The sequence below is a fragment of the Ochotona curzoniae genome, unplaced genomic scaffold (assembly GCF_017591425.1).
Source record: "Ochotona curzoniae isolate NIBS_2020 unplaced genomic scaffold, NIBS_Ocur_1.0 scaffold_1852, whole genome shotgun sequence".
Lineage (NCBI taxonomy): Eukaryota > Metazoa > Chordata > Mammalia > Lagomorpha > Ochotonidae > Ochotona > Ochotona curzoniae.
The window spans coordinates 31,550,054-31,563,928 of NW_024467087.1; the positions used below are offsets into that span (position 1 = coordinate 31,550,054).

The following is a 13,875-nucleotide window of genomic DNA, read 5'->3' on the forward strand; positions in this document are numbered from 1 at the left end:
ATGTACTCGAACAGAATAATACAAGTGGTAGCAGGGAATTCATTGAAAGCATATCCTTGATTCTAATTTTGTTTCAGTCCCTGAAATTTAATGTGTCATGTTTTCTTTGGCCTTAAAAATTTATTTCTTATGGTACTTATGCTGCTAAAGTCTAAATCTTCCTGACTGAATTGCGAGTTTCAGACACCTTGGCCCTCTTTGTGTACAGATCCTTTATACAGTAATTTGTTTCACCCAAGTCATTTACCCATTTCCAGTAACCCACATCTTCCTTATACACATGCCCACAACTAAACTCCAGCAAGAGACAACCAGAAACTCATGAATTCATTATATATTTATTTAATTCATAATATAGCATTTTGGATGGGCTGGGATATTTTAGAGAGGGATGAGGCTGTATAATCTGCAGATGTTCATATTTCCATCACTTGGAGAGACAGTACTGGTCCAGAGCTCCCAGTACAAACAGGCCTGGGGTAAAGCATTGGATAAAAAATAGTCCAACAATAGTCCAATAAATATTCTAAGCAATAACAACACAGCATATGTCTGGAGTTGGCAGACCCCCACCATAAGAGGGAATTTTGTCTAACTTGATGGCAATTAGTCCATCTGACCTGTAAAACACAGCCAAAAGAGTTCAGTGGCTCCGAGGCTGTAACTGGCTTCAGGAGCTAGAAATAAGTATGACGGTGGTTCTTATTTACCTGCCTTACATTCTCTGTTCCTTGGAAGAAAGGGTATCAAATATTTGAACTCATTTGAAAGTCCATCTCTGGATTGCTCCATCCAAGTAGTCATATATAAATATGTAAACCATGGAAGCTTAGAAAATTCACCTAGTGTGTTGTAGCTAAAAAGCATATATAGGTGATTTTGCTGCCATCTGAATTTCACTGCATCCAAAGACACACAATGGAATTACATAATAAAAACAGGTCCAGATGCAGTCATTCTTACTTACAAATACTTATTTCAATATGGCATTAAATTTTTTCATATTCTCAAAGCAAGATTAATGTTATTTTTACTATTTTGTGCTTTGTTCAATATGAGAATATAAAAACTAAAAACAAGCAGAAATTGCAGACAGAAAATGCTTTTCAAACAGAAAGAAATGTAGAGAATAGACTGAATAAAAAAGAAACCCACAAAACAAAACACACAAAACCAAGAAAAATCTTATGGAATCACCTTCTCTAATTTAAATATCAATCCTATTCTCTGTGTTCAACTGGGTCTATCTAGAGGTAAGCAATGACTTCCCTTAAGGTCTCCAATACTCTCCTTATTTAATGAAGTCTTAAATTTACTGAAGTAGTTATTTGGGACTCACCACATGCCTACTAAGTACTTTGTTGCATCTTGGAAATAACTCTCCATTATTTGGCTCCTACATTGGGACTTAAGTGTCAACCTTCATTGCTTACCCCAAAGCCAATTTAATTTTTGATTTTATTCTTCAGACTTAGCTCTGAGTGATTTTTGGCTACACCCAACATTTATATTCATCTTCAAAGTTTTAAAAACTTAAAATGTTGAAAAGAAAGGTGCCACACACTCTAAAGGTAATTCTCCAAGACAATTGCTGAAGAGTTTTTGAGGACAGTGCTCAACTATATGTATAAGTCCTGGTGCTTATGAAAAATGGTAACAATACAGCTCTAATGAGGAAGCCATCAAGCTTTTCTGCTCAGGATATAAGAATACCACTGTGGACATCAGAGTACAAGGCGGGAACTTTGAGTTTTCATTCATCCATCCATCATTCAATATACATTAACCAGGTCACCACTCTGGTCCAGACACTGTACCTGGTATTAAAAATATTATAGCCACAATAAAAGAAAAAGTCCTTGTCCTCATGGACTTCAGTCTAACAGAGAAGATGATTAGTACTCATTAAATATTTGTGTGCATTGAAATAACTTGAATTGTCAAAAAAATGAAAATTTCTACCAATGCTCCCAGATATTCTAATTAAGTAGATCAGGAGTTGGTACTGAGATATTAATTGTTTTAACAAACAACAAAGGCAGTTCTAACATAGGTGGTCTGAAGAACATCCTTTGAAATAGACTACAATACAAAGTGATTATTGCTCAGAAAGACAGATCAGGAGTTGGTCTGATTGAGTGAGGCAGGTATAGGGAAATGTAGCCCAAGCTAAGGGCAAAAGTAAGGTGGGCAAATAAAACTTTATCTCAGGGTACTAAAATCTAAAGGGCACAAAAATAATGACGCTGGAGTGTCAAATACAAGACAAAGGAAACCGGACTAGGGTGGAGGTGGAATGTTCCATACTTACACAGCATTTTCACACTATTCACTTGATTTAAGAGAAATTCCTATTGATGAATCTGGACATTAAAAATACTAATGTCTCTTCTCTGAGCCCAAAGAATAACTTGTGTAAATAGTTTAACTTAGTAAGCACAGTCGTGGCAAAAGATAAAACTGGGAAAGCCAACAAGAACACCAAAAGCCAAATTCTAAGGAATCGTGGCCTCCTACTGAATGCTAAGAGTCAGTGGAATGTGCTATGAAAGGAGGAAAGGTATTTGTTTTGTTTAAGAATTTGGAGACAGCCTTAAGGGAAGAGACCAAGATAACTGAGGAATGAAGGAAACTTTCAATGAAATATATTTTAAAGCACCACTATATTGTAGGGGGGCTAAATATAGGGAGGAGTTTAATATTTATGGCACAATTAACAAATGCCAGATACTGTGCTAGGCAGTTGAAACATGCTATCATTTTATATCTTTGAAACCCCCATGTGTCTCAGATGTTATCTTACAGAAGAGAAAACAGGCTCAGAGAGGTGAAGTACTTGCTCTCTAGGTCACATGATTAGTAAATGATAGATAAGCTAGGATCATTTTATTCCAAAGATTCTGGGCTTTCCACTACAGCAAGCTATTTAGCAGTGCTGTTGAATCGTAGGGAGGTTGCTACAGTCTCTACAAACAACTTTTCTATCAGATTTGCAGTTTGAGCCTTTTTTTTTTAAATCTCCATCAGTCTTGTTTTCCATGTTAAGTGAACAGACAATACACAACTGTAACTGAAACAGAGATGTATATAATGTCTCCTACAGAGTAACAAGCCATTCAAGAGCAAGGAACGTGTTTTGTGAATAAGTGCACTTCCATGGTAGTAGGGATACCTTCTAAGAGTTCATTGAACAGACTAAAAAATGGACATCCACCAAGCCCATGGAAACAAGGAGTGGAGAAGTTTTGATGTTGTTTCAAAGCTCCAATCTTAGGGGTTGTTCCAATACCACTTTGGAACTGTACAGCTATAACATTTCCACAGTTCCAAAGGAGTAGACTGCTTGAAGCAGCCTTAGCTCTGGCAAAGCTTTGGCTCTTGACATGGTCAACCCCTGAAGCTGAGCTGACATAATCACAGACTACTTAGCCTTTGACTACACTGGTGAAGACTTGGAGGAAGTTTATTTCTGTATTTCCTAGGAAGGGTTGGCTAAACCAATGAATAGTGTAAACAAGAGTGTAAGAGGAATGATCACTTAATTTGTTTAAGGAAAAGAATGTTGTTAGACATTCTTCAGCACTTCCAGAGTGCTTATCTGAAAATACATCTCTATGCAAATAGTTGTATCTTAACACTCCATTCCTACAGGTTAAATAAAGCAAATTCCTAAAGAAATTCACTATAGAACCATCTTTTTAGTCTAATGCTAGTAACTGTACTTGAGAGTAATAGAATTGTATTTCTTTGAAACATTCTTTCCGTTTGAAAAAAAAAAAAGCCACTTTAGACGGACTTCCTCCATTAAGAAGCATTTGAGAAATTGTGCTATATTGGACTCTTCTAGCTGTATCAGATTTCTATTCAGCAGTAGTATCTCTTGTGCAATAGCGTCTCCAAATCTCTCCTAATCCCATCTGGAGTTCTTCTCACTATCTCATAATCTATGTCATGATTGAGTGTGTAGAATAAGGAAAGAACTGGAGGGAGTGAGGGGCTTATTTTGATGTTTCCTTTAAGGTTGATTTCTTACTCAAAGGAGCAGCTTAGAAACTGTTCATTTTGTATGTTACATATACACAGTTGTTTCCTTATAACAAATTCTTGGTTGTAGGTTTTTGACAAAAACAACACAATATATGAGAATTTGACACTGTTAGAAATTGTATTTGGCCAAACAGGCCAGCACTAAGAAGGCTGCCCACAGTCCTTACTTCTGGTTAACTAGACCCTCCTTCAAAGCATCTTTCTACATTATTTATCTTGAATTACTCTAATTCCTTCCAATACCATTTATACTCTGATATCACTGGGAATTTAAAATTTTTCCAATGACAGCAGAGGCATTCTCTAAATTTCTTCTTGGTTCCATGGTTTGAACTCAGACTACTCAGATTATTCATTCTGAGAAACTCAATATATTAATTCAAATATAAGTTTTAATGCACAAAATTAAATCTACAGTATCTAGTTACTTGGGGTGCTTCAAATGAACTTTATTTTGTATCTCATATGTTGAATGCTAACTGAGGCTTATGAAAGCAGGGACTGCTGACCTGGAGAGCCAGTGAATTCTATGCTCTCTTGAAACCTAATGGCAAGCCTTCACCCCAGAAACATAGGGAGATTCTTGTGGCCTGCAGTTGCATTCCTGCCGCTCAGGGTAATCAATGAAATCAGGGGCAGGCAAGCCAGACAGTATCATGAGGGATTTGTTCCAGATTGTAAATGTTGGACAAACTGGAAGGATGAAGGTCACATCAAAAGTATGGAGGTGGAGAGAGTTAGCTGGATCATAGAAAGACAGCATGTTGTTGTCATAATCCAGGAGGACCCCCAGACGCTTCAGCTGCGGAGGTACATCCACCAGCATCTCCTTGTTGTTATGTCTCACCACGAAGTTACTATTACAGCGAGAGAAGACCCATGAAGAAGCATTCTTGCCAATCCATTCATTCTTTGGCGCTGATTTATAGGCAATACCAATCGCATACCTGCGAGACAGTCAAAAAGTGGAGAGAGACAAACATTCATGAATGATCTGACTTATGCTAGACACTGTGGGGGATATTGAAAAAAAAACCATTCACTGTTTCTTCCTTAAATAGTTTACATTCAATCACAGAATGTTCATATAACAAATGGCTTTAAAAAGTTAGCAGTTGAAATGATACAGTAATTTCCAACTTCTATGCCAGTCATATTTTCCATAATTTTATTTTTAAGAGCCTGGCAAAACTTTCTAGAAGTGATTTTCATCACATATAATTTAATCACTTTTATCCTTGACTTGTTGGTATTATGGTTGAGCTATATAATTCTGCCTCCCAGGAACGCAACACCAAAGAAAATAAAAAAGGAAACCACTTACCATGTTGAGGAACCCATGACAACCTCCCAGTAGTGGCAGCCACTGTCAATGAATATATTCCCTGCTGCCCCATAGCATCCTGTACCACTAAATCTCTCTGGAGTATGACTTTTCTTCAGAGAGCTTTCATCCTTCTCCATTTGCAGGCCATCATTAGAGATCTTCAACTTCTTATGAGTCATCTTGGGATCCAGTTTAAAGGGCTGGCCTAGAAAAGGTAGGGGGGAAAAAATCACGATGAAGTACTTAAGAATTCTACCTTTGTCATTCAGGACCATTATCACTACCAGGGGCACCTCAATATAACGATCATTCATAGGTCAGTTTAAGTTGGCTGCTGTTTAAATTTTATCAGAAAGGTAAGACAGAAGCCAAAGTCTTCAATAAAACAAGACCACAGATTAATCTTCCATAAAATTATCTTAGAGATATATATTTTCCCACTCTGGAAAAAATGTGGCTTTCTCATGAGCATTTTGTTGGAATTCATATTTCAATTATATAGATGCTAACAAACTGCCCCCTTTGTCATATATTATCAAATTTAAAGCAGACTCCCAGATTCTCATGTTCTCAGACACGTTTTGCATTTTGCTTTATTTCAGGGAGTGGTTTGGGATATGGGTATATTTTAAGAGAGGGAGTGTGATGATGTTTGGAATTAGACAAAGGGAAAAAGATGAAGCAATTGCTATCTGGTGGCAGAGCAAAATAAAAACTGAGAACTCAATGAAAGGACAATGGTTTACCCTCCTACAACTGAGATGTAAACAACAGGTAATTGAACATTTTTGTTAAAGTGACTGTTTTATCATCAATGATCAGAAAAAAAGCATTTGTTGTGTAAGATCATTCAAAACAGAGATTTCCTTATAGTTACATGACAAAAACATTATGACAAGGTGGGAAGGCAGGTGTTGGATATGGTAACAGTTTTACTATACAAATAAATAGTTAATACAACATCCCTTTCCAACTTTTTCTCTCTTCTCCATTTTCACTACAGAGGCCACAAAAACTAAATAGTCAGACTTACCACCTACCTTGTTGCTGGGGGTGGCTAAGAAGATGAAAGCAGAAGTCAGAGAGTAGGAAAGTTTCTGCTTTCATAATAAAATAGCCACTCTGTGTACCAACCCTTTGTTCCTCCTTATCTGAAGAGGAAATGTGACATCTGAGGGCTGCAGTGGTCATGTTGTGACCATTTGGCAATAAATCAAAGCACAAATGGAAAAGGAGGCTGCACTCTCTACGACATCACAGAGCTGCCGCACTAGCCTTGAAATGCCTATTGCCAAACTTGTTGCTAGAGATGAAAAGCAATACTATTCATTTAAGCTATTAACAAATACTATCTGTTAAGCCAACTTAGTTGTATTTCTGCTATTTGCAGTCCAAAGACTTCTTAACAGAAATGGCTTCTCTGCAGTGGAGTTCTACTAAAAAATGTATTTTATTTTATTATCTGCCAAGCATAGGGGACAAAAAGCAGAGAATATCTCTTCACTAACATCCTCCCAAGATACCCAACCAGCTAATTCTATGTATATCTCAGTGCACACAAACTTTTCAGGGGAATCCAACAACCCCTTGCCCAAAGCAAAAAGTGCAATAGTAAAGCTCGGCTACCCAGTAGCACCACACTCATGTATTATTGCGGATGATTGCACAGGCTCAGGCACACTTCCTGCCATAGAGGGGAAACCTGATCATCAAAACGTACTGTTTGTTTTCAATCGAGTAGGTTCACTGTTCCGGCTGCCTGCCTGGTTTATGGCTTTGACAATGAAGATGTAGCGGGTCCCACTCTGGAGTCCATGCACTGTGTAATGATTCTGTTTAATGTTGGGCACAATCATCCAGCTATCCACTGAATTATACAGACCTGTAAAGTGGAGCAAAGAGATATACATTGACACAGAGATAAGAGACCATGAAAGACACAATGAAAATTCATTGTAAGCTCCCACACTCCCACCCACCAAGTAAATTCATTTTGTTTTTTTGGAGGGGGATTGCTTGGTACCTTAGAAGGAATATGAGATGAACCAGGGTTTATAATTCAACTATTTCTTTTACCCCACAGAGCTAGGCTTATGCCAGGCTCCTCATTTCTGGCAATTGAATGCAATCACTAGCAAAAGTTAGCTTACTTTCAATTTTTGCCAAGTAACAGAAATAGGCAATGTGTAAACTTTCATTAGATCACTGCTGTTACAGACTCTATGAATCTTTATTACAAATGTCCACTCCTCTGAGCTTGAATGGATGGGACAGTCTTGTGCAGACCACAGAAATGTGAATACTTAGAGGCAAAACAAGCACCTACACATCAGATTTCCCTTACTTTACAAATGGGAAGGTAGGATTAGGAGAAGAAAGATGACTTGCCCATGGCCACTGAGAGTTGTTGATGACATTGAGGAACCCTGGTATCTTTTCATTCTAGTCCAGTGTTCTCTCCACTATATGACAAATCATGGGTTGCACAACAATTTTGCTTTGCCTTTACAAGGTAGTGAATCTTTCAGAGCTTATGATTCTACTCCTGCTTCTGAGCCTCACAAACAAGTTGTGTTCCAAACCATCACAGAAAAGCCAAGAAATAATATCTGCTTCTTACTCTGGCACTACACATGTTTATTCCTTTCTGAATCTGATTCCTACATTCCTTTAGGGTTAGATCCTATAGGAACATCTCTGTTGTCTGGAACATTCTCTCCCAAATATGGAAAGGGATCAGATAGTTATACTTCTGTTTTTGAAAGTCTTTAGATGATAAGCATCAACTTAAACAGGGGGAGATCGACATAATTAAAAACATCCAATTGACTAGCTTGCATGAAAGGAGAGAAAATTTGTGGAGATGTCTTATGATTCTTGTGAAAAGGCAATAAAGACAAGGGCAGAAGAAATGCTTAAGGCGTTGCCTATTTACATATTGTTGTACAGTATGAATCACAAACTATATAGGAAAATTTAACATAAAGAGAAAAATCTGTAATCTTCCACATATATTTCTAACAATACAAAAACAAAAACAAGCTTTACAATGAAGCACAATGCAGCCATGAAAAGAGAAATAAGGATGATCTCCAGGAATAGATATAGAATAATTTTCTGGAAATGTTGTCAATTGAAAAAAGAAAACTGCAGGGGGCTGGTGTTGTGGCATAGCAAGCTAAGATTTCACCTGTAGCACTGGCATCCCATATGGATGCCAGTTTGTGTCCAAGCTGTTCCACTTCTGATCCAACTCCTTGTTTATGACCTGAGAAAGCAGAAGAGGATGGTGCAAGTCTTTGGAACCCTGTACCCATGTGGGAGACTCAAGAAGCTCCCAGCTGGTCCAAGCCACAGCTAGAGTCTGGAACTCCATCCAAGTCTTCCACATAGATATAGAGGCCCATGCATGTGAATTTTCTTAGGCTGCTTTCCAAGATCCATTACTAGGGAGCTGGACCAGAAGTGAAGCAGCTGGGACTCGAACTACTGCCTATATGGGATGCCAATGTCTCACCTTGTGGATTAACCTACAGAGTTACAACGCCAGCTTTTGAACTCACGAAATTATATACACATATTAATCATTAAATATATATTAATTATATCATTATATATTACATTGCATGCAATTATATGTGTTTGTATATGTGCACACATATAAATTATGAATGCATATATTATATGTGTATGCATATATGTGTATTCATATGCATATGTAGATGTAGATGTATGTTTGTATATCCAGCACATAGGTCTTGGTCTCTAATACAATTCTCCCACTAAAATGAACCAAGGTTTGTTGAAGGAAAAATGTTTTAATTCAGGACCGGAACAGGATAAGTTAAAAAGTAACTTAATCATTTTGTTATGCCAGAAAATAAGGAAGTGCTCACAAAAATGATGGAAGAATATCCTAAGGACCCAGGACAAAACCATAGGGACCTTAGAAGACTACCACTGGTGACAGGTGGACAATTTAAGCACCAAAACAAATTTTACATGAAAAATTATTAACCATTGAAAAAGGAGATTTTGTGAGTCCCTACTAATAAGTCAATAAACAAATGAGAAACAGGAAGTGGAGGGGCACGTTTAAAGTAGAATGTGAGCACCAACTTATAAATGTCAATGCAGCAACTTATAACTAATACTATATGTCATAATTTTGCAATCACAGTAAAAACTGGATCAGACAAGAATCATCAAGTAATGCCAAAACAGAGGAAGAGATGAGGGTGAGATGAGGCCATCAAAATTAGTATCATTAATGAACAAATGGACATTCTGTGCCTCCAGATATAAGCCCTGAAGAAGGACATGGCATCACTTATGCAGTGTTCCACCTGTGAATGCATAACCTGAAAATAATTGTGAGGAAACATCACAGAAACCCAAAGTAAGGAATAGAGTCATGATAAGGACATAAAAGAGCACTTAAAACAAAAGTCTCATTCAAGAAAAAAAAAAAAAGAGAGAGAGAGAAGGGGGAGCTTAAGGAATGTTCCAGAATAAAGAAGCTGAAGAGATATGATCATTAAATGCAATACATGATCTTAAGACTACATAGGACAATTTTGGTTTCTTTAAATGCTATAAATAATATTACTGAACCAATTGGAAAAACTGGAATATGATATGGAATATTTGGATAACAGGAATGCATCAATATCAAACTTTTTAAAGAATTGATAGCTATACTGTGGTTATGCAAGGGAATTGCTTTATTCTTAGGAAACATACACTGAAGTAGAGGTAAGAGGCCATGATGTATGCAATTTACTTTTCAAATGGTTCCAAAACACAAAAAGATTGAAATGTTTAAGAATGATAGAGCAAATGGGGCAAAATATTAATAGGTGAAATCTTGGTAAAAAGTATTATAATGGGTGCTCTTTGTGCTGGTCTTACCAATTTTCTGTAATTTTTGCAGTCATTTCTAAATTTTAAAAGGCAAAGTATGTATTGCCTTTGTACTATTGAGACTTGATGAAATGAGACATAATATTTGAATTATGGTAGTGAAAGTATACCTCTGATTCAAAAAGGAGACCACAATACAGTCAGTCATAAACCTGAGTGTAAATGTGTGGTGCAAAGTATTGGCATGATGATGAAGGGGAAACGGAAGTTATATCACTGTGGCATTATGTTACTAACCACTTGAGCAGAAAGACATTACATCTAATGCTTTCTTAATGCAAAACACAAAATTGAAACAGAGAAATGATAATACAGTAATCAGGAAGACAAACAACTGCTGGAATTTTCATTCAGCTAACAGCATCATCTGATGGTTGTGATGATTTCAAATCTTAGATATAGGAATAAAGTTTAAAATAGGAATGAAGTTGAAAAATGGGGCAGCTACTTTTCTATACTTAATTCTAGACCAAAAAAAAAAAAAAAAAAGGGCACAAATTTAGGCCCAGGACTGTAGCCTAGTGGCTAAATTCTTTGCCTTGCAAACGCCAGGATCCCACATGAGTGCTGGTTCATATCCTGGCTGCTCCACTTTCCTTCCAGCTACCTGTTTGTGACCTGGGAAAACAATCGAAGATGACCTGAAGCCTTGGGGCCCTGCACCTGTGTGGGAGACCTGGAAGGAGCTCCAGGCTTCTGGCTTCAGACTGTCTCAGCTCTGGTCATTGCAGCCACTTGGGGAGTGAACCAGCAAATGGGAGATCTTTCTCTGTCTCTTCTCTCTGTAAAATCTGACTTTCCAAAAAAAAAGAAAAACTAGATGAATCTTTTTTTTAAGGCAAATTTCTGGATAGAAAACGAAAAATCCTCAAGGGAAAGTAGAGGATGAGGGTACCAAGGTGGGCCAGATGAGCGGAGAAGACTAGGACTTTCCTTGAATCTTCACAAATATTTACTCCTAACAAAAGAGCTTCCCATTGGCATCTTTAATTCTACTTCGGGTCTCTACTCTTTTTCCTGTCCCTCTGGACTTTGACCTCAATAACCAGAGGAGGACATAGATGGCAGATGGGTATGAAAAGAAAATACATGGGCACTAAGGACTACATTCCAACTGCCAAGGAGACCACAGGGAATTGGAGTGCCTTCGGAGGCCAAGTACTCCGAGGTCATCACTCGCATTTGAATCTCCCACATGGGGTAGAAGAAGTTCAAATCCCTCATCGCAGAGCCCAATGTCACTGGAACACAGCCAGGAGCCCTGAGCGGTCTACAGAAACAGAAGAACAATAAACTCCCTTTGGCACTAGGGAGAGGAGCTTTCTCTGGTCCTTATTTAGTTCCAACTTTGGATCCTCACCCTCTCTTGCAATGACCATCAGGATCGCCCCAGAGCCCCCCCCCAAAAAAACAAAACAAAACAAACAAAATTAGAATAGACAGAGAACAGCAAGGAAAGCTTAGAACTAGACAGGAAATGGTCAGCTGAATTCACATATACCTTTACTAGGTAGGACACAAAGATAAGTTACTCCTAACTAGGGTATTGAGGATTTCTGTGCACACCCCTCCTAACAGTGTCCTGTGCCTCAGCTGGTGACATATGCCTTGTTAAAGCTATAAGCCAGTTTGGACTATTCTAAAATCTGCCAAGTTCAGTAAAAATTATGCTTCAATACAATAAACTGCTAAATACTAAAATGAAAATAGAAATGAGACAGCTGAATAGTATCCTACAGCCGATTGTATACAAACTAAACTTGAAATGTTAATGAAGTAGTCACAGGATGTGGTTAAGAACCCACATTTTCTGACATATCAGTCAATACAATGTCAATTAACCCCATAATGTTGGAAATTGTTGTTGATGTTATGTTATGGCTTTTAGTTGGTCGGAACGATATTCTGCCAGCTCTGCCTTCAGAACAGAGATGGTCTCCCCAAGAAACTGTTGAATTGAGCTGGACAACAAGATGCTGGACTCTATGCACGGCACATGCTTGCAATGAAAGAAACAAGATTGGATTTGAACTGTAATACTGCAACAAGGTGGAGTAATCCACCATGGGGGGAGGACACGGGGAGGGGTTGGGGGAACATCAGAGCCTATGAAATGATGTTGCAAAATGAAATGCAATAAAAAACAAACATACAACCCCTCTCCAAAAAAAGAAAATATATGTTAAGACTGACTATATCCAAAAGGAGCTTGGCATGCTGAAATAATAAGCCAAAGCTAATTAAATAAAATGCATTAGGAATACATTTTTAACATGTTGCATTTCAGTTTTAGACAATTGTGTAAGAAAAGAACAAGATTTGTAATACATGGAGATTTCAATTCACTAAATACTCAGTAAACAGTCAGTAGCCTATGGCTGCTGAAAAGAAAAAGATAAAGGGAAGGAAGCATGGCATACTGTACAGGAGAAATAATCTGGCTGTCCTCTGCAATGCTCAGACTACTTCTGGAATGTTACATTCACCTTTTAAACACATTTATTCATTAATTTGCTTGAGTAGCAGAGACAGAGAGAACACTCCCCTCTACTAGTTCATTCCCCAAATGCTCAGAGTGGTTGGGCTGAGTGGGGCCAAAGCCAGGAGCTGGGAACTCAACCTGGCTCTCCCATGTGAAGTGACAAGAATCTATCACCATGGTTCCAGGGTTTATTTACCAGGAAGCTGTAGTCAGCACCTGCAGCAAGATATTAACGTAAGTATTCTAAAATAGAATGTGGATGTCTTAACCACTAGGCTAAATGATACTTTCTTGAAAGCAAAATTTTAAAAAGCACTTTGACAAACAGGACTGTTTCCATAAAAAGGATTATCAGGAAATAATGGGCCAGAAAACTACTCCATATGAGGAGCAATTAAAAGAACTGAGGATGTCTAAAAAGAGAACATTTAAAGAGGACATATGCGCTGCCTAAAATTATCTGAGGAGCTCATATGCCAGAGATGGACTAGGTTTGTTCATGAGGAACAGAAGGCAAGAGATATGACTAGTGGTAGCTGTGGTTCAATTCAAGGAGGATCAAGCTGAAAGTCTAGCAGGCTTGTGTTCCATTCTTGAGTCCATCAGTTTGTAGCTCTATGACCTTGGACAACTCATTTAGTTTAAACCTCAATTTCTTCATCTGTGAAACAGAATATCATTTATTTAATAAACTAAGAGCTTGCTGAGGACTGATAGAGTAAAACGGATATGTTTATGAATGGCAAAGCAGAATAAACCTGAACATTACTATTGTCACTATTTACTAAGAGGAAGAGTTAGCGCTCTTACAAGGAAGCACTGGCAAGTATATTCAGCTGCATAACAACTAAATGGGTTTTTTGTTGGAAGTGAGCTTCTCAAACTGAGAAGATGAAGTAGAGATGGGACAATTGTCTACTGATATTCAGCAGAAGGCAAGAAGAGGGGGCTAGAGGAATTTTAATTTTTATTCTAATTCTAAAATGCTACGATCCTGTCATTATTGAGTTATCCTTGACGCTTTTCTTTTACAAGACTATTCATAGCCTTGATAACATAGGTGACAGCCATTAGATCTCTGTCATTCCTTGAACTT

General features: G+C 37.8%; 1 protein-coding gene across 2 annotated transcripts in view; it reads right to left on the reverse strand.

Moving 5' to 3' along the window:
• Positions 1 to 322: 322 nt before the first annotated feature.
• Positions 323 to 13,875, reverse strand: part of MID2 (midline 2) — a 96,970-nt gene continuing 83,417 nt past the window's right edge. For both annotated transcript variants that reach the window (XM_041000116.1, XM_041000117.1), the window contains exons 8-10: positions 7,095 to 7,256; positions 5,372 to 5,579; positions 323 to 4,994 (exon numbers count right to left, since the gene is read on the reverse strand). In XM_041000116.1, coding sequence (XP_040856050.1) covers positions 4,592 to 4,994; positions 5,372 to 5,579; positions 7,095 to 7,256 — 773 coding nt within the window. In that variant the 3' untranslated portion in view covers positions 323 to 4,591. The remainder of the gene's footprint in view (positions 4,995 to 5,371; positions 5,580 to 7,094; positions 7,257 to 13,875) is intronic.